The sequence below is a fragment of the Caenorhabditis briggsae genome (assembly GCF_000004555.2).
Source record: "Caenorhabditis briggsae complete genome, chrI, whole genome shotgun sequence".
In the NCBI taxonomy this organism is placed as follows: Eukaryota; Metazoa; Nematoda; class Chromadorea; order Rhabditida; family Rhabditidae; genus Caenorhabditis; species Caenorhabditis briggsae.
Window position 1 is genome coordinate 4,196,501 of NC_013489.2, and position 18,737 is coordinate 4,215,237.

The window sequence follows — 18,737 nt, forward strand, 5'->3', positions numbered from 1 at the left end:
GATTTTGAAAAGTAATCCAGCAGCTAAAATGAGACCCTGAACAGGTTCATATCAAGTACTCACAGTGGATGTCGCCAATCTTCAAATCCGCCATCACTTCAGCTCACCACTCAAATTCACCTTCTCGAGTTTTTGTTTCAACTCCAAGTTCAACGTAGCTTTAACTCTGTATAGTTAAAGTTCACGTAGTTATCAGGAATAATTTGAATTATTTTCCCCCACACAGAAAAAGCACAGAAAGGAAGTTGATTCTTTTCTGTCTTTTTACGTGTCTATTCTTTTCTATACAGAAAAGAAGTGCCTTCTTTTCTGTGTTTTTTTAAAAAATATCTTCTTTTTTTATATTTGATGATCTAAATAAATATTTTTCACGTGAACATGAATAAATTAATGAGAAATGAATAAAAAATCATAATGAATGTAAAATCATTGAGATTCCTACATCTCTGCTTTTTTCATCAAAATTCAACATAGTGTACACTTTTTATACTTTAAGTAATGAGATCTGTCTAATTGTCACAGACTTTTCTGGATTTTCAAAAAAAAAATCGACGATTTAAAAAATTTTGAAATACCCCCTTTCCTATATCATTATAAAAAATTTATCAGTTGACAGTTTTTTTGATATCTTTGACAGGAATCGAGATAAATTGGCTCAAAGTTTGAAGTAGGAGTCTTTCCTATTAAAGGTTTTACGGTATTAGATAGCAGTAAACCTTCGAAAAATCGTTATCAATAAAACTAAAAGGATTTCATTCTAAAGAAGTCACAAATCGACTCATTGGGACAATTTACCAAAAACGAATCCACTGGTAGAACCAAAAAAGCAGGAACTGAATGTTTTCTGGGGCTTCGGATTCTCAAATGCCAGAGTGGACGATTGGTGAGCAGTATAAGGCAAACAGATTCGAAACGATAAAATAGGATCATTATAAATCAGATCCTGGAGCTGTCATAGCTCCGAATGACGTCAAAAAGATCTTCAAAACTCCGTTCCGTGTTCAAAAATCTTTTGAGTCAAAGAAGAAAAAACGGATAGTTGATTCATAATTTTGTTTCCTCACGAATCGTTCATATTCTTCTTGTGTGTGTTTTCTTTTCATTCTTATTCTTTTTTCTTTCAGAAATCTTTTGAAGCGTGCGAAAGCTGACTCCGTTTTAGCGACAAATTTGATAGTATTTTTAGTGGGAGTGGGATAGAAAAAGGAAGAGCAGAAATCAGCTTTTTAATGATGAAAAACATGCGAAAACACACATTCTTTTTCGATAGAAAAAAAAACGCGAAAAACGGAGTAGAGAAGGGACTGAAATTATATGCATATAAATCGAGAGGTGCTCGCAGGTGTCCAATTTCAGATTTTCCAAAAGAATAAGGGACACAACGCCTTTTACTAATGCACTTATCTCGCAGTTTTTCGGTGCGAAAGGCCAGAGAAAGAACTAGGAAAAATAGTTCATAATTACAAGAAAAAGGAGAGAAAAAGAAAAAAGTGTAGACCAAAAAACTGGATGGACTAATGAACAAAATGAGAGAAAAACTACTTGAGCGAGAAGAAAAAAAAAGAATATTGTGACTCAAAACAGATCAGCTTGTGTTTGGGAGTAACCGAAAATGAAGCATTTAGCATTTTCAGAAAACTCGCAAAAGAAGAAATTCTATAATTGCTTCTCATTTATTTACTGGTTTTGGAGATCAGACTAGATTTATCTGGATTTCTTGATATGTCATAGCTGTTGTTTTTCGTTACAGGAACTCGAATTATTCAAAAAATAATGTACTTTTGAGAATAATTCCACAAGATCAGAAGAATTCGGAAAATGCGAGATAACAAAATTCTTGTGATGAAAATTTTAGGCTTCGCGGAAGTCTGAAAAATCTGCCTACGAAAATCTGGAATCAAAGCTGAAAATGATATGTAGCACGAGATTTTTCTTGGCAACGATTATCAGTCAAACGTAACTTCTTTCAAATCATTCAACCGTCAAAATCACCCTTCTGAACTCTCATGACAGTTTCTTTATTCAGAGAATTTTTTGGCTTTTCTGAAAATACCAAAAGTTTCCTACCTGTTGCACAGACAGCTGTCACATCAGCTTGTGTTCCACTTAATGACAATTTTCCATCAATACTTGCTTCTGCTGCATGCATCCGACGAAGTGATCCCAGCCGAGAGATTTGAGTAGTTGATTGGGAATTATGGATTATTGTTTTCTGAAAAATCACTTTTTCCTTTTTTCATGAAAACAAACATTCTGCTACCTTTGGAGTGTGATTTCCTCCATTCAAAAACGGTCGAAGCGATGGACCAAGTCCGTTCATTCTCATCCAATTCATGGATATCTGAAACTTCAAAATCAATCAAATTTCATAAACTTCAATGATTCCTATCCCGCAATAGTACTAACTTGATCATAATCAACCCTTTTTCTACGAGATTTTTGCCCTCGAATCATTGGATCAAGAAGATCAATTCTAGATCCAGTCCTTCTTTGTGGTATCATCATCTCTGAAACTGAACTAGACTTATTTTTAGGACGGAAAAGGGGAAATAAAAGGGGTCAAAAGGAAAGAAAAAAGTAATTGAATGCCAGTTTTTCGGGTGCCAAAAACCGAAACGAAACACTCCAAGAGACTAATAATTGCGGGAAAAAAAGAGGAAAGGGAACTGAAAATGAAAAGAGGCAATATCAATTCCTGGTATTCAGATGTTAACTGAATCAGGATTGTGGAAGTTTTTTTTTGCTATGGGGAGGAGAGTGTTTTTTGATGGGGACACGAAAAAGGGATTTCAGACTGAATGGATAGGTAATTGAGGTTTGAAAAAAACGGAAGCATCATCAATTCCTTGTGAATTATTCACAAGGGAACCTCAAAGCCCTGTTCATCCAGATTTTTGATGAAATTCTCAGTATAGGTTAAGAATAGTCTTTTCAGCCAAGTTATACCAGTTCCAGTAACAAAAATCGCGTTTTCAAGACAAAAACAGAGATTGTCAAAAAGGATTATATCAATTTCTAGGACGTTTCAGAACTTTGGAGGAAAGTTTATTTTCCAGACATTCTCGGAATTTTTTATTTATTTTCGATTTTTTCCACCACTTGGAGATTTTTCCACCACTTGGAGATTCATTGGCGAGCGGGTCCTAAAGTTTCCAAAGGTATCTAGGGAGGCTATTTTCCACCTATCTTGAAATTTTCATCAAAATCTGGAATGATGCTCTCTTGTCAGTTAAAAATATTTGAAAAACTTGAGTTTCTGGTGGTTCTTCCAAAATGAAATAACGGGTTATGCCGGATGATTGTTTGATTTTCCATGTGTGCATGAACTTATTACCATACACATGAACTTATTACTATGAGCTCGTATTTTCATAAAATGTACGAATAACAAATCTTCAATTTCTATATTATGTCGATTAAGCGGTTTCCGCTGATCAGTTTAAATTTGAAAAAAAATTCAATTTAATAATTCAATTCAACTTGAAACTTTCAAACAAAAGAAAACTCAATTCGAAAATCAAAAGCAATTACTTCCAACCCACACAAACTGAAGACGATTTCAGTTCATTTTAAATTCATAGAATACTACAAAAGTTCACAAATCACTTAGATCGTTGACACCTTTTGAAGGTAACCTTTGCTATGAACTCTGATCGAAGTTGTGAAATTCTAAAACAAAATGAAGAAAGATCTAGAAGGTTTCCGTCTAATCATTTTGCCTTCCGAGAGAAAACCACCACAAAAACTACGAAGACTACTTTAAAATTGGAAGAAAACAGAGGATAAGGAAGCGAATAAAAATAAGAAGAAGACAAGATATTTTGATGAGAAGAATTTCGAAAATGATGAAGAAAAATATCGTCTAGAAATGAGATGAAGCTGTGAAGCTGTGAAAATGAGAGGAAAAAGAGAGTAAAAAATAAAAAAAGGAAGGATGTGACCTTGTTTTTTTTTCAGGTAATTCAATACGCTTGTTGTATTCGGTAACGATGGAATAACAGCTGGAATTTCTAATTGTCACTCCAGTTCCAACAATAATATTATTGCTTCCAGATCCTAAACTAGGGGTGAAAAATATCAATTCGTTGAAATTTTAGTTGAAAAATGTATTTGATTTCAGTATACCAGCAAGCGGGTGCGCCTTCGGCGCGATTCAATCTATTTTTTTTCAAATGTTCGTCGCTTCCTTTCTCACTTTTTTTTTCTTAAGAAAAGGGTCACGTAAATATATATGTATTTTTCAATTTTTTCAAAAGTCCACAGACGGACACGAGGACGGATAGACGCCTCTAGCGTTTTAAGGAAGATTACCCTTTTCCAATTTCAATGCGCTTTGCGTCCGAAAATTCGAGGGTGGGCGGAGCTTAGGTCAGTAGTGAAATCCTTTAAGGTGTACTGAAAGGAGCATGTATTTTCGTAAGACTGTTCTGGCCTATTTTTTTGATTTTTAAGTAATTTTCATTGTTCCAATTTTTTGCGATTTTTTGTTCTAATTTATGAAAAATCGAAAAAATAGGCCAGAAAATTATTACCAAAATACATGNTAATTTAACAGACNTAAGCTCCGCCCATTCTTGAGTTTTCAGCCGCAACATGCGTTGAAACTAGACCAGAGTAGTACAAGGATTTAAGTCTGATCGAGACAGAACAAAATAGGATTCTTGGTAACAAGACCTACAAGACGATAATAAGTATAGAAAGCAGAAGAAGCCTGGATAATCCATGACCACCGTTCGAAAGGAAAGAAAATACATGGAAAAGAATATTCTGTTCCATTCTTCACTCTTCTCATATCCGCGTTTAGCATGTCAGAAAAGGAAAATAAACGGCTTCTTCTCACTTTATTTTCCTCATTTTTATTGACTCCGCGAAGCTCCGTGATGTCGATAAATTGATTTTGGTGCGTATGGGAAAAGACAAAAAAGAAATAAGTTGGGAATAACTTTTCAGTAATTTTTCATGTCTCCATCGAATGGCACGACTGTCAAAAAAAAAAAGAATAAGAAAGATTTCCGAATTATTTCGAAGAAGCTGAAAAACAATCCAAGTCTTTCTTTCTGTTCGAAAACTAAGAAGAAACTGGAATAATGAGAAAACAAAAGGTAGGAACCTAACCATGACGAAATTCATTCTTTGCACGAAAAAAAACTTTTTTTTGAATGAAGAAACGTTCTGAAATGTGCGTTGAAGCGTGCATGAAAAGTGATTGAGGGAGAAGACGTTTTAGAAAAAAAAACTAATTTTGGCAACATGACTTCTTATACCTCTTTACGAGTGATTGGGAGTATTCTCAAAAACTAGAAATCAAAGAAAATAATACCACGGCGAACTCAGTCTCCAGAAGTAGCTAATTTAAATTTTAGAGTTTTTTATGAGATTTCAACTTCTCCAGATGAAGTGATCATGAATATTTTCAACAAAATGTACTACCGTAACCCCTGTAATACAAGGGCACTCAAATTATCAGCTGACAAATTTTTTTCTTTCCCAAGTGTCCAGAAAAATAACTAGACACGGTGGGGGGACCTTCTATTGCAGGTTTCACGGTATGTCGTTTAATAAGCTAATTCTGAAACCAATATTCAAAAGTTGAAGCTTGTTTCCGGTTTGAAATAAGGAAATAGTTTTGAAAACAACAGTTATGAATCTCCCAAACATAGCAGCTGGATTTCAAAAATCTGACCTGTGCAACATCTTGATTCGAATCAAATGAAGATTGTGGAGATCTTCCTCCCAGTGGTGGAAACCCTCGACCATTTGAAAAACCTGAAATCAAAATTTTTTATTTCAAAAACGGTCATTTTTCAAATCAACATCATTTAGTCATTTCAATGCAATCAACACACAGTCTTAGCCGGTCGGGTTATGCAAAACGAACACACCTGCACTACTGTACCCAGTACCCCCAGCACATGCGAACGGACCGTCTCTTTGGACACTTGTCGTGGCCCCGGAGATTCCAGCACGCCGTTTTCGTTGTTGTCGGTACTGAAAATGAGAATAGTTAAAGCATGAAATGAAGGAGGAGGAATGGCTGTACTGGACTATGGGATACACCCATCAGACTGCTCTCGTCTAAACTGTACATGTGTTGAAGCATCGGTGACGCTGACATTCTGAAGGAATGAGATGAAGAGCACCGGATTTATAGAGATCAGGAAAAGAATGTAATAACAAGGAAATCAAGTTTTGTAAGAATAGAAAGCGAAGCGAGGAAGTTTCGCTTGGTGTCAATTCTGGCACTTTTGCTTTTGAATTAGTTATTTTGTCACCTTGGGAACCTGGCGAAAGAGATGACGTTTTTTTCGGAAATTTGAAAGTTGTGAAACGATCAAGGAGGATGAGACAAGGAGTGGGTCGTTAATCAAAAGTTTTCATGGAAAATAAATATATTTGCACTGATGTATCAGAAATTAAATGAGGCAGAAACTTGATGTTCAAAGAATGGATCAAAGCATAGATTTTGAAATATTATGCTTGTCTGAGAAAAAAGGTTAGGGAGTATTTTTTGCAGTCAGAAGAGTGTATTCCACTTCAAAAAGTGATGTGACTTGATCTGGAATATGGCTCTCTACGATAAGAATAGAAAATATATAAAGTGATCAAAGTTTTGGCAGTAGCCGAAAATAATGAAAAAAAAACTGTTCTTGGTTTCCAGCCGTATATAATTTGTTTCCCAATAGATTTAGTAGCTGATTAAAAACACACAGCCTCGATTGGAAAACATCAATTTTTGGTTGTTTTCCATTTACGGCGTCTAGTTCTTCCAGGCTTTTCCGGATGTCATAAAATTTGTACCGGAAGAATTAGTGTTCGAAGAAATTGAGATGAAGTATAATGATCAGAAAATGTTCGGGGGATATCTTTCATATTTCCAACGGACCGGGTTGGGCTTTTCAGAAATTTCAAGATCCGCTCATTTTGGGCCGGGGTTTCAGTACTTTTTTCTTCTATATTTTCCAAAAGTTTTCGGGGTTAATTGAAAAACGTGTTTAAACCAGCTAACTGGTGCGCCTCCGGCGCGATTTGACCTAGTATCTTCCTTAAATATAAAATGCTACACGCGTCTGTCTGTCCTGTTGTCAGGCTGTCCGCTTTTGAAAAAATTGAAAAATAAATATAGATTTACGAGACTCTTTGAAAAAATAAAGAGCGGAGCGACGCATCAGTAAAAAAACTAGGTTAAATCGCGCAGAAGGCGCACCAGCCTGCTAGTATATATATACAGTTTTGTCGCTCCGCTTCTCAATAATTTTTTTAAGTGTCCCGTAATTCTATACGTATTTTTCAAGCTTTTCAAAAGTTCGCAGACTTTCATCAGAACAGACAGACGCGTCTAGCGTTTTATATATAAGGAAAATTTTGTATTAACAAAAAGTTTGCAAAGAACGAATTGTCATTGAAAAATGTGTTTTTTTTCCGGGCCAGGTCGGAGGAGTGGCGGGCCCGGCCCTGATTTTCCAAGTATGATATCTTTTCAATAGTTTGGCATACGGCCCTAGACAAAAAAGAAGAGCAGACACTCGAAATGAAGTTTTGGAAAACGTTTCAATAGAAACATGGAGGCGTTTTGGATGGCAAAATGAGGTCACAGACTCAACAATTGATGTTTTTGTGAATGTGCAAACGGAGTTCACACTTTTTTTTCATCTCCTCCTCCGACTTTAGTTCAAGAAAGCCGTCAAAACGTTTATCCTTCCTTCAAAAACGTAGTAATTCGTAGCAACCGTTCAAAAATCAAAAGTGTGAGTAAGTCACAATTTTGTGTCGTAGTCCGTTGCTAGTGCTTTTCGATACAAAGCGTCTTCTTGAAGGTAAGAAAAAACGACAATCAAAGATCCGGATGTGTCAAATGGGAACTGGTGAATAAGAAGAAAAAATGGAGTGACAAAAAACCATGAATAACTGAAGAAGTGTGTGTTTCTTTTTCTTTCATATTGAGATGCCAATCATAACGGAAATGAGTGAGAAGATACCGGATGGTAGACACCCAAAAACATGTGTGTAAGGAAGAATTTTTCCCGCCGAAAAAAAAACAAAGTAATGACATAAGAATGTGCATTTTTGAGTGGGTTGAGAATTTGGAGGGAAAGTTGAGAGTCTCTCTGAAATCTGATAGTCTATTCATGACTTGACCTCCATGAAAAGTGGTTTATTGACCTTCAAAACGTTGAAATTTCCACAAAGAACAGAAAAGGTAGACTTAACTGATAGTAAGAAGGCTCAATAGAATTCAGATCTCTGGGAACTAGTTGGAAAAAAGTGACGTGATTTTCGTTTCTGCAGAAGCAGCAAAAAACTCATACAAAAATGAGGAAATATGGGTGGAGAGAAAAGTCATAAATTCGTTGGAGACAACATATGTACGAACAGATCTCATGGGAAAAAAAGGAGCTGAATGGTAAACAGGGAAGAAAAAAAAGGACCACGATGATTCGTCATTTCAAGAAACAAATTAGGAGCAAAAGAAGGAAAAAATGAGCTCGTTTTGAATACGAATAATGAAAAAAAATGAACTTTTCGTTTTTAAAAATGGACTCAATAAGGAAAATAGAAAATAGTACAAACACCGAAAAAAATTCAAGATTTTTGATTTAAGAGAATGTAACTGAATCTAAACTTTACTTTTTTTATATGCACCTCAAATCTTATCCACGTCATTTGACCTACAATATCATGAAATGAGCTGTTTTTTGAGCCGTTTTTTGTATCAGATCAACAGGAATTATTTTTTGAGTTTGCAGACGGAAAAAAATGATGTGATTTTATCTGAAATTTGATCCGAAAACAGCTTATCTAATAACAGAAAACAGCGAAATTCAAATTTTAGATCTATTTCAAAAAATCTCAAAAGTCTTTAAATTTTAAAACATGTTAATCTATAGTCTAAAAATTGAAAACTATAAAAACTTTTCGTTAAAACTAGTCCATGGAGTTATATATTTTGGATTTTGTAAGAAGCAAAAAAGAGTCTTGATACATTTGTAACTTCATTCATCTTATTCTTCCGGAAGAAAACGTTTTTTGTTCCCCTAGAAAAAGTTAATCTCTGAGTTGATCAAAACCTTCTTTCATTCCAAAATGTCTCTCTTCCGACTCCTTTTTTTTGTTGGAAACGAGTCAAAAGCCATTGAAATAGAACGTTCAATGACCATAAAAACCACCCTCTTCCTCTGCTTTCCTTAAGAATCTCAAAGTTTTCTGTCCACCGAAAAATTCGAATTTCCAGGTACTTCTCTCTCTAATTGAGTTGGGAAACGATTCCAGTGAATATCAGTATCTTAAAGTTGAATATGGAAAATAGCGAAAATAAAAAAAGAACGCACACTACAAAGTAAATGCTTGATGTTTGAACGGAATCTTTGAAGGAACTGAGTAAAAAAAGAAGATAAGAGGACACAGAAAATTTGGTTACTGGAAAAAAGAAGAAAAAATGACGAAGAAGAGAGAGGCGGTGCAGAACAAATGAAATATATAGAAGAACATCGGGGATTTTGTACTCGGATTTTGGATTTTTAAAAGGAAAAATGAACTAAAAAACGAATAAAAATTGTGGGTGTAATATTGTGTGGGTGGAGTCGACTACGGTAGTTTTGCTGAATCTCAAGCTACAACATTCGAAAGTTTAGGTCAAAACAAAGATTCCATAAATTATAAATTAAATTATGAGGGCAATTCTTAGCTAAAAATTGGTAACTTTGAAGAAAAATAATTTGTAGAAAACGTTTCCGGTTCTATAAAATTTTGAAAATATGAATGCCATATGAATTTCAAGAGCACTTGCCCAATATATCATTTTTCAGGTTTTATTATTAAGACCTAACAAAATGAGCAAAGTAAACAAGATAAATTACAACTGTATGTATATGGAAGACTTCTGCAAATTAAAAATAGGTTCCTCAGCTAATGAATAATTCTGTAAGATCCTCTCGTGACCATTTCAATATTCCCCAAAATTGTTGATTAAAAAATGTCAGTGACTCAAAAACAATTACGAATCCGGAGTTGACACGTCACAATGATGATGATGTGGATTTGAAAAGGAAATAAAATGAAGTGAGAAGAGAAGGAGGGTGGTAGTAGGGTCCTTCGTTCAATGAATACCAAATGGGAGACATCGTCTTTCTATCCCAAGTGGGTCTCCTCTTCTCCTCATTCTTCAATTATTTCCGCCACAAAAAAAACTGCAAAAGAGAAGAAGAAGCAACAAAGTTGACATTAAACAAGTTGGGACAGTGAAAAGTTGATTCTTGAATCTTCGAAATACAATGAGATATGATCCAAACGTTGTCTAAAAATGGAACATTTAATGGCGATGAAAACACAAAAAATGAGTTGAAGAGAGGAAGATAAAAGTAAAAATTTGGTCCAAAATATAAAAAAACCACTTTTGCTCCTTCCTTTTTCAAAATAATTTCAACAATGATTTTGTTTTCTAAAGAACGCTTCCTCCTTCAGAAATTCTCTCTTCTGACTTTGCAAATCGTTTTCTGGCTCAACGAATTTCAGTTTAGAATGTGGTTCAAGAATCATGAAATTAGGAACTCCAGTTTCTTGTTTTTTGCTTGTTCGTCAGACACCCAGGAACTAGAGAAAATGATTTATTGGATGACAAGAAGACGAACGTAGATATACTAGTTATTGTTTTCGATTTGGTCGTCTGTCTTCTCTAATTTTGGGAATTCATTAGAATTCGAGTTCCGGGCTTGCTTTATAAAAATGGCATCAATTTTCTAAGAAGGATCCCTCACGAACACTAAAGTAGTTATAATTTTAAAAAAGAATTCGAAAAATAGAGATCTATTTCGGTTGATTTGACTCAATGAATTTTGAAACGGACCCGATTTCAAGAGATTTAAATTCAATTAAAGATTGTTTGTTGCGATTTCTAATTTTCAGAATTTCACGAAACAGGAAGTAAAGATGCTTCAAAGAATGTACTTTTTAGGCCGGGATGTTTGAAACGGAATTCGAAATTTCGATAACTCTGATAATTTTCGGGATGAAATTACAATCGGAATACTTTCGTAGCATTCTTTTGAGAATGGGAGCTTTTTTGAAAGTAAAGGCACACGAAAAACGTTTTTGGGTCTCGACAGGAATTACTTTTAGTAATTTTTTCGCGTTTTCGAAATCTTGATTGTTCAAAAAATCTGGAGATTAGGAAATTTCAAATTTGAAGAAGTTAGAATATTTCGAAATTCCGAAATTTTCAACGTTCTGGAAAATTCCGAAAAGGCCATTCCGAAGATCCGTTTTCTTGTATTCGGTAACCCGGATACGGACAATTTACTAGAGCTAACATTAGCAACCAAAGAAAAAAGACGAAAGTTCGCTGAAATAATGATATTTCAGACTGACTTACAAATGCATGAAGAACAGCGTCTTGCAAAACTGCAGAATGCTATATTCTAGGATAAAAAATTTATACGATTTTCAATTGTAGGAAATTCAGAAAATTTGGAGCAATTGGAATGTTTGAATCGGACAAAATGTAGGTGAAATTTTAACTATGTTTCTGAGAACATCCTGGACCACAACACCTATGTCTCTCACATTCATAAAACTTTCAAAATGTGTCCTGCAGATGTTTGGGAATCTTGAAGAGAGTTGTGGGTGGAGAAATCGTTCCGTATTCATCTTTTGACGCACTCACGATCCAGTACTGATTGAGATAGCGTGCCATTTATCAGCATTTCTTCCTCGTTTTTCTATTTCCAAGAATTTCAGAGAAGGAGTTCATAACATCATTTTTTTGATCTTATGTTGACTTGGACCAGAATGATGTCTTGTGAAAACACAGAGTAAAACCCTTTTTAGTTATTCATGGTGTCCCAAAAAAGAAGAAGCTAAACTTAGAAAGAAAAGGATCTCGTCACTTTTTGGAACTTTTTCTGTGTTCCTAAAAACAAAAGAATGTTGAACTATAAGCAGATGTTTTCAAAAAGAGGACGAGATGGAGCAGAAAAAAAAAGAAAAACGTAGAGGAATATAGACTGGAAAGTGTATAATTACCGGACACAACCACCAACGGATAACTGCTTCAGTTTAAAAATATAGAGAAAAGAGAAAAAAGGTATAAAATGTGGAACAATTATTATGTGAGTTTGAGTAACCAATGGATTTTGGAATTGGATGGAATCGTGAATGATATCAGATTTGACAAAATTATCAACTTGAAGTAGATTTTCTACCACGACGCTCTTTTTTTTTAAATTTACAATGTCTACTTTCCTCTTAATAGGCTTTACCTACAAAACAACGTTTTCATTCAATGGAAACTCATAAAAATCTTTTTTCTCGATTTAATCCTTCAAAAATTATGAAACTTGTCAGTTAAGCAAATGAAAATTGCTTTATACACATGTTATGAAAATAATTCATTATCTTCGGTTAATCTAAAAAGGGAATATTATTAAAGGTGAAAAAGGATTATTTGAGACTAATAAATGTATCAAAATCTTCTGGCCCATCAACTTTTTATACTGAGGAAACATGAAAACAAGCTTTAGTTATTTTTCCAAGATATGTTACTAAACTCCTTCTTCAGCAAAAAAAAGCTCACTCAAAAACTGAGACGATCAAAAACCTTAAAAGTCTTTTTTTTTTTTTGAAAAAAAATCATTTTGGAGAGGAGGAGTATCAAAGATTATCAAGTTGCCAAAACATCCGAACATATTTTTTTCTTATTTTGTTAATGTTCCTTCATTAAAAATAAATAAAAAAGAGATTTCAAAAGGTGTCACATCTTTTTCTTCTTTTTTGTGTCGTCAGAGAAAAAGAGCAACAATCGAGGAGGGTCGTTTTTGACGAAAAAGTGATTGGCAAATGCTTCGAACAACGAGTTTCAATGAGTTTTTCGCCATGTGACATGAGATGAAGATTCGAAAAAACGAGATATGAGTATAATAGGAAGTTGAGTACATCTAGGTACATCTTTTTCATAAGAGAGGGAAATACTTGTTAATTCTGAATAAAAAGTTGGAATTCATATTTGGTTTCTGGGCGGAATGGTTGCCCTGGTTGTGGTTCAAACATGTACATATTTTACGTTTTATGTCATTTTTTATGTTTCAGGAGAGAAAATGTAAAATGTCTGAGAGCGGCTCGGATTTCGGTCAAGGTTCATAAATTGTTGTTGTTTTCTAAAATGGGCCTAGGGTCGGAAAACGGAAAAGGAACAAAACCTTCAAATACCAGCAGGGAATCGGAAAACGGAAACGGAAATTCCTCCCATCACTGTAGGTAACAATAGAAAAATTGAGAAGAGTAAATAACATGTATGTGCAATTATAGAAAAAAGCAATCTGAAAAATTCCTAGTTTTTTTCACATTGCCTAATTTATTTACCGTAAAGCCTGTATTAGAAGGACCCCTTTAATAGAAGAGCCCACCGGAGGTGCCTTGGAAATATAGAAGACCGGCCCTTCTAATACAGTTTGTACGGTATTTTCTTGGAAGCAAATACCGTGAAACCTCTAATAGAACGACACCCGGATCGTCCACTTTGAGCCTATATATCTCATTTCTTTTGAAAGATATCAAAAAGTGGTTAACTAGTAAAATGTTTATCAGGATATCAGCAACATTTTACTAGCTAGCCACTTTTTGATATCCTTCACAGAAAATGAGATATATAGGCTCAAAGTGAACGATCCGGGTGTCGTTCTATTAGAGGTTTTACGGTATTAAGTTTATTGATAGTTCGTTAATTCGAAGCTGAAAAAGTCACTTACCGCATTATCGATATCATTACAACTGGCAAATAAATCTTCACTGGATGCTGATGGACGATCATCGAAGGAGTGGTGCATTGAAGATCCTGAAATTTCGAAATAACATTTGAATAACTCCGATAGCCCTAAAAAATGCAAAACCAAAAATGAGAAACAGTGAAACTGGAAAGTCGTGAGCAGCTGATATGAATGTTTGCACATGATTATTTTTCCTCCTCCTCTTTTTACAACTCTTGAAATAGATGGCCCTACTTCAGAAGTTTGCAAGAAAATTCTTCCTTTTTATTTTTCACCTATTCTTTTTTTTTATAGGAAACTTGATTTTTGGAGTTCAATAGAAAAAACTGATGTTATAGGACTTTTTATAACGGATACATTAGGAGAAATTCTGAATGTTTTATGTTTTATGAGCAGAACAATAAATATATCAGTTATCATGATGGGATTTGGGATAAGAATTGGAAGCCATAAATGATTTCTGAACAGGATGAACTTTTAAAGATGCTGGAAAAAGAGGATTATGTCAGGAGGTTTTTTTTGCAGAGAATGCGTTTCTCTGATCAATTTCTTTACCTTGACTGTCACATATCAGAATAGCAGTATAACTGGATTTCATCTTGAATTTCGATCCAAAAAAAAGAAAGAGAAAAGAATACGCAGAAAAGGATTCTTCAGTATTGGAAAAACAGAATGTGAATCCAATTTCAAATTCCAATTGAGCCCATTATGGTGACAGTGAATTAGAAAGCATCAGTCGAAATGAGGTGCAGAATTTCAGTAGAACACAATGATTGCAGATCTACACATCACACGGATTCAAATGAGAAACACCTGCGCTTTTTTCTCAATGGTTTCAAATCCTAGACTTTCCCGATTCTCGCATTCAGAATGACTTTTTCTTCAGTAAGAAGTGAATGGAAAATGAGTGGAAAAAAGTGAAAAAAGAAACAATGAAAATGAGGAAAAGGTGTGGGTTGAAGTGACTTTTGGACTGAAAATAAAGGAGAAGACTAAACCAGAGATAACTTTTCGAACCTTTCTCTTTCAAATAATATTACGAAATTTCTAAGTGTTTCTCTGTCTCGATATTGGAGCACTTGAGAATAATCAAGCAACTTGTACTCAAAAAGCACCGCTTTGAATGGAAATGTTCTTTAAATAAATATTAAGTCATTAAAATTGACTTGTAAACTTTAAATTTATTTCAGATTTGCTGAAGCATTCAAAGACTTCTGCGAGTTCTCGTTCATGCTACTCGCCGAAAAAAAAAAGAATTCAACAAATCTTGATTTTTGCTACTGTATTCGACTTTGCACAGGTGATTTGCGAACAATCCGTTAGCGATTGAAATAGGAACCGCATACGGACCGCAAGCGAACCGTTTTCAGAAAACCACACTATATTATTCCGATTATTCCGTATTCTGTCCGTTCGCGAGCTCTGTATCGGATCCAATGGCAAGCTATGAAGAAACGGATCAGTTTGCGAATCTGAATTTTGAGTTCGTTCGCGAACTGATCCGTTTCTTTATCGTTCGCCATCGGATCGGATACGGACCTCGCGAACGCACAGAATACGGAATAATCGGAATAATGTATTGTGGTTTTTTGAAAACGGTTCGCGTGCGGTCCGTATGCGATTCCTATTTCAACCGCGCGCGAACGCGGAGCGTCCGTAACGGACCCATTCGTATTTTACCTGTGTAGTTACAGTAAACTATCGTCTTTCATGTTTTGTTCTCTAAAAATTATTCAAATTCCTTTTAAGATCATTTTCATGTTCATTTATTTGAGCTTGATAAAACGGTTGGAAAATAGTACAGTACCGGTTAGTAAGATATTCAAAAACGTATTTTTCAGTCAATTTTCGGCCATTGGACCATTTTTAGGAGTCTGAAGCTCGTCTGTCAAGTTTCAGATTACTTTGAAATTTTCGGGGGTGTAAAACAGACCTAAATTAAACATTTTGCATTCTCAGAATTATGGGAAATTACTAGTTTTTTTCAGCTACGGGCCAAAAACTGTGGTGGACAACTAATTGGTTCAGTCCAGTTTCAGTATAGAATATGGTTGCTTGCCTCCTGTTATCTGGGAGTTACTGAGAAGTGGAAATGGAAAAATGAAGAAAAAAAAAGTGACAAAAAATGGTTCTTCCATCTGAGAAATAGAAGAAATCGAATGCTACTCTGAATCACGCAGTCAAACGGAACGGAATTTCAGGGGATGGAATTCTGAATTTCAGATGACCTTCTTTCTCACTTTAGAGCTGTCTTTTTTAGCGATTCTAAGGGATCAAGAAAATGAAAAAAGAAGAAGAAGAGAAAAAATATGTACGTTTAAAAAAATGAAGAAAAGAAAGAAACAAAAAACAGGTAGATGGAATATACATATATAAATGTGTCCGGTGCGTCCTCTCCGCCCGGTCCGATGGCCTTCAATTGTATTATTCAATTTTAGAGACTTCTTCTTCTTTTTTTGCTTTTCTTCTCCTTTTTTACTATGATCTGGATGATGTCTTCGTGTGACTCCAGAATAGAAATTTCCTCCCGTTTCTTGCTGCTCTTTTTTTATCCCCCGCCCAAATTCAGAATCCCCTAAGGGAGAAGCAAAAAGCATCATCCTAATTGAAGAGCCTCTTCTGGTTTCTTTTTCCAGATTTTTGAAATAGAGACTAAAAGAGAGGAGAAATAAGAAATAACAGAAGAAAGAAGACACTCCAGAAATCTTCCAAAAATTGAAAAAAGCAAACAGATAGGGAAGAAGAAAAAAGAGAACAAAATCAGGAACTCACCCCACAATTGTTGTCGTTCGGCTGCTGATATTGGGGATGCTGAACTGAGGCAACGACCACTTCCCATTCCTAAAAAAATAGTCAATTCAATAGAAAAAAATGGTTGTGAAAAGGAAAAAGGTCCCCCCACCCCCACTACTCAACTTCTTTTTTCGTTTTGTTCGCTTTTCAGAGTAATTTCAGTATTTTTAGAGAAAATAGCAAGCAAATAGATGAGAAGAATTTGAAAAGAGAAGAGAACGGAATTGACGAACTCCATTTGGTCTTTATTGCTTTGCTTCAAATGGTGTTTGAGCATGTTCGAGTTCAAGGACTTTAAGCATTTGTTCCTGGAATTCCCAAGTACGGAAAACAGTATTGGAGGTAAATAATCCCAGTTGTTTCGCACGTTTTTTCTTCTAGTTTCTGGAGAATGTGGAAAACAATAGGTATCGAAATAAGTTCTGTATTCAGGATGTCCCAAAGGGATATCCTAATCTAGATAACGATATCTTTTATAAGTAGGAATAACATACACAATATGTATACGAATTGATGTATACCGTATTTCCTCTGATAGAGCGTCACCCAAACCGTCAATTTTGAGCTTGATTATGTCGAATCCTGGGAAAGATTTTTAAAAATGTGTCAACTGAGAAATCATTTATCATGATATCACCAATTTTTAATCAGTTCACAAAACTTTGATACCTCTCGCAGGAATCGAGATAATTGAGCTTAAAGTCGATGGTTTCGGCAGACTTCAATTGAAGTAAGAACGGTATGACAGTATAAACGAATTCAAATAACGTAATCTGTGCAATGCAGATCAAAGCTCGGAAACATCCTAGCTTTCCAATTTTAGATTGTGGATAAAGGTTTTTTTTTTTGAAAATACGGATTACCTTTATCAAACATTCCACTCAAAAATATTCCATTCGTATAATCAAACATTAACTGTTCGGGTGATAATAGAAGAATCTTTGGAGTAGTTGAATCCGAATGCTGATCGAATGCATCGGAATGATCAAGTCGATGCCTTGAACCCATATTTGGGAGAAATAACGGGAGAAGAATAAGAAGAATAGGAATTGCAGTAAACCGAAAGACAACAACAAGCACCTTTGTGTGTGTCGAATGAAAAACGAATTCTAATGAGACATTTTTCGGGCGGTGAATTAATTTTCAGCTTGCGAAAACGTGCCGAGAGATTTCTAGAGTTGTTTCGTCCTTGCGAGAATCGAGAAGGAACGATGAGCAGCAGAAGAAAACAGATGACAAAAAAAGAAAAAAATAGAAGATAGACAAGAGGAGTTACACAGAAAGCATCGCCATCGTCGAATTATTCACATCACGCAAAGTGAACGGATACAGGATCTAGAAAAGAGAATCAAGCACTTTTGGTGTTCATTAATTACGAATGCCAACAAATTTTTTTTGTGTCTAGAAGATCTCCGTTTTTCCCGGGACCAGAAAAGAAGATCAGCTGGCATTCACAGGAAGTTCCGCAGAAAGAAAGAGTTCGTGAAAAACAAAATGATTCAAAGATTTAGAGAAAATTACAAAAACTTCGGAGTCTGAAGAAATATTGAAGAATTTTGTAAATTCATTCAAAATTTATGTGGAAGAGAAAGTTTGGTTCTCTCGATTTTTGCCAGTTTTCCGGCAATTTTTTAGATTCGAGAACAGTTTCATTTTCCGACTTGTCTGGAAGTTTTCAACACAAAAACTGTCGAATAGCAATACTAATCGAGAAAAAAAGGTCCCAAAATTTTAGGTTACTGTAGTTGTCGTTGTTCGCCCACGCCCACAAGCTTTTCTCTTCCACAGCTCAGATTTTTTATAAAAGCACATACGCAGAACTGTGATGATGTTAGCTGAACTGTTCGAGTAGAGCTATCAATATCTTACTAGATGGCGAGGAATGTCACAAGAGCACAATAAGGAATGTCACGGCGAGGAATGTCACAAGAGCACAATAATGTCACAAGAGCACGGTTTTAGATGAATCAAACAGGATTTCCACAAAAATAATTTTAAAAAGTAACTCCAAATCACAAAACCGACCTTTTCTGAATACAATATTTCTGGAAAAATCTGATCTACCGTAATAGAGGAGATTGGGAAACTGAAGTTTTAGAATGAATTTTGCACTTTAACCCAAGAACATGACACAAATTGGATTATGCTCCAATAAACTTTCCGAAAAATCCCATGGCCCAAAAGACCGAA

General features: G+C 35.0%; 3 protein-coding genes across 3 annotated transcripts in view; all 3 read right to left on the reverse strand.

The window, feature by feature from the left end:
* The window catches only part of CBG04158, a gene marked incomplete at both ends in the record, with an annotated part of 17,392 nt that extends 11,277 nt beyond the window's left edge, over positions 1-6,115 (reverse strand). Inside the window, 5 exon segments of the mRNA XM_002639483.1 lie at positions 2,068-2,212; positions 2,261-2,341; positions 5,684-5,766; positions 5,883-5,988; positions 6,041-6,115. Coding sequence (XP_002639529.1) covers positions 2,068-2,212; positions 2,261-2,341; positions 5,684-5,766; positions 5,883-5,988; positions 6,041-6,115 — 490 coding nt within the window.
* A 7,579-nt stretch (positions 6,116-13,694) lies between these two features.
* On the reverse strand, positions 13,695-14,352 carry CBG25262 (the record flags this gene model as incomplete). The annotated part of the gene is made up of 2 exons (XM_045243746.1): positions 13,695-13,822; positions 14,310-14,352. 2 exons carry the CDS (start codon positions 14,350-14,352, stop codon positions 13,695-13,697), a joined length of 171 nt encoding a protein of 56 aa, XP_045098282.1.
* Positions 14,353-16,350: 1,998 nt separating this feature from the next.
* Positions 16,351-17,555, reverse strand: CBG25261 (the record flags this gene model as incomplete). Its single annotated transcript, XM_045243751.1, has 2 exons — positions 16,351-16,406; positions 17,411-17,555. 2 exons carry the CDS (start codon positions 17,553-17,555, stop codon positions 16,351-16,353), a joined length of 201 nt encoding a protein of 66 aa, XP_045098281.1.
* Positions 17,556-18,737: the final 1,182 nt, after the last annotated feature.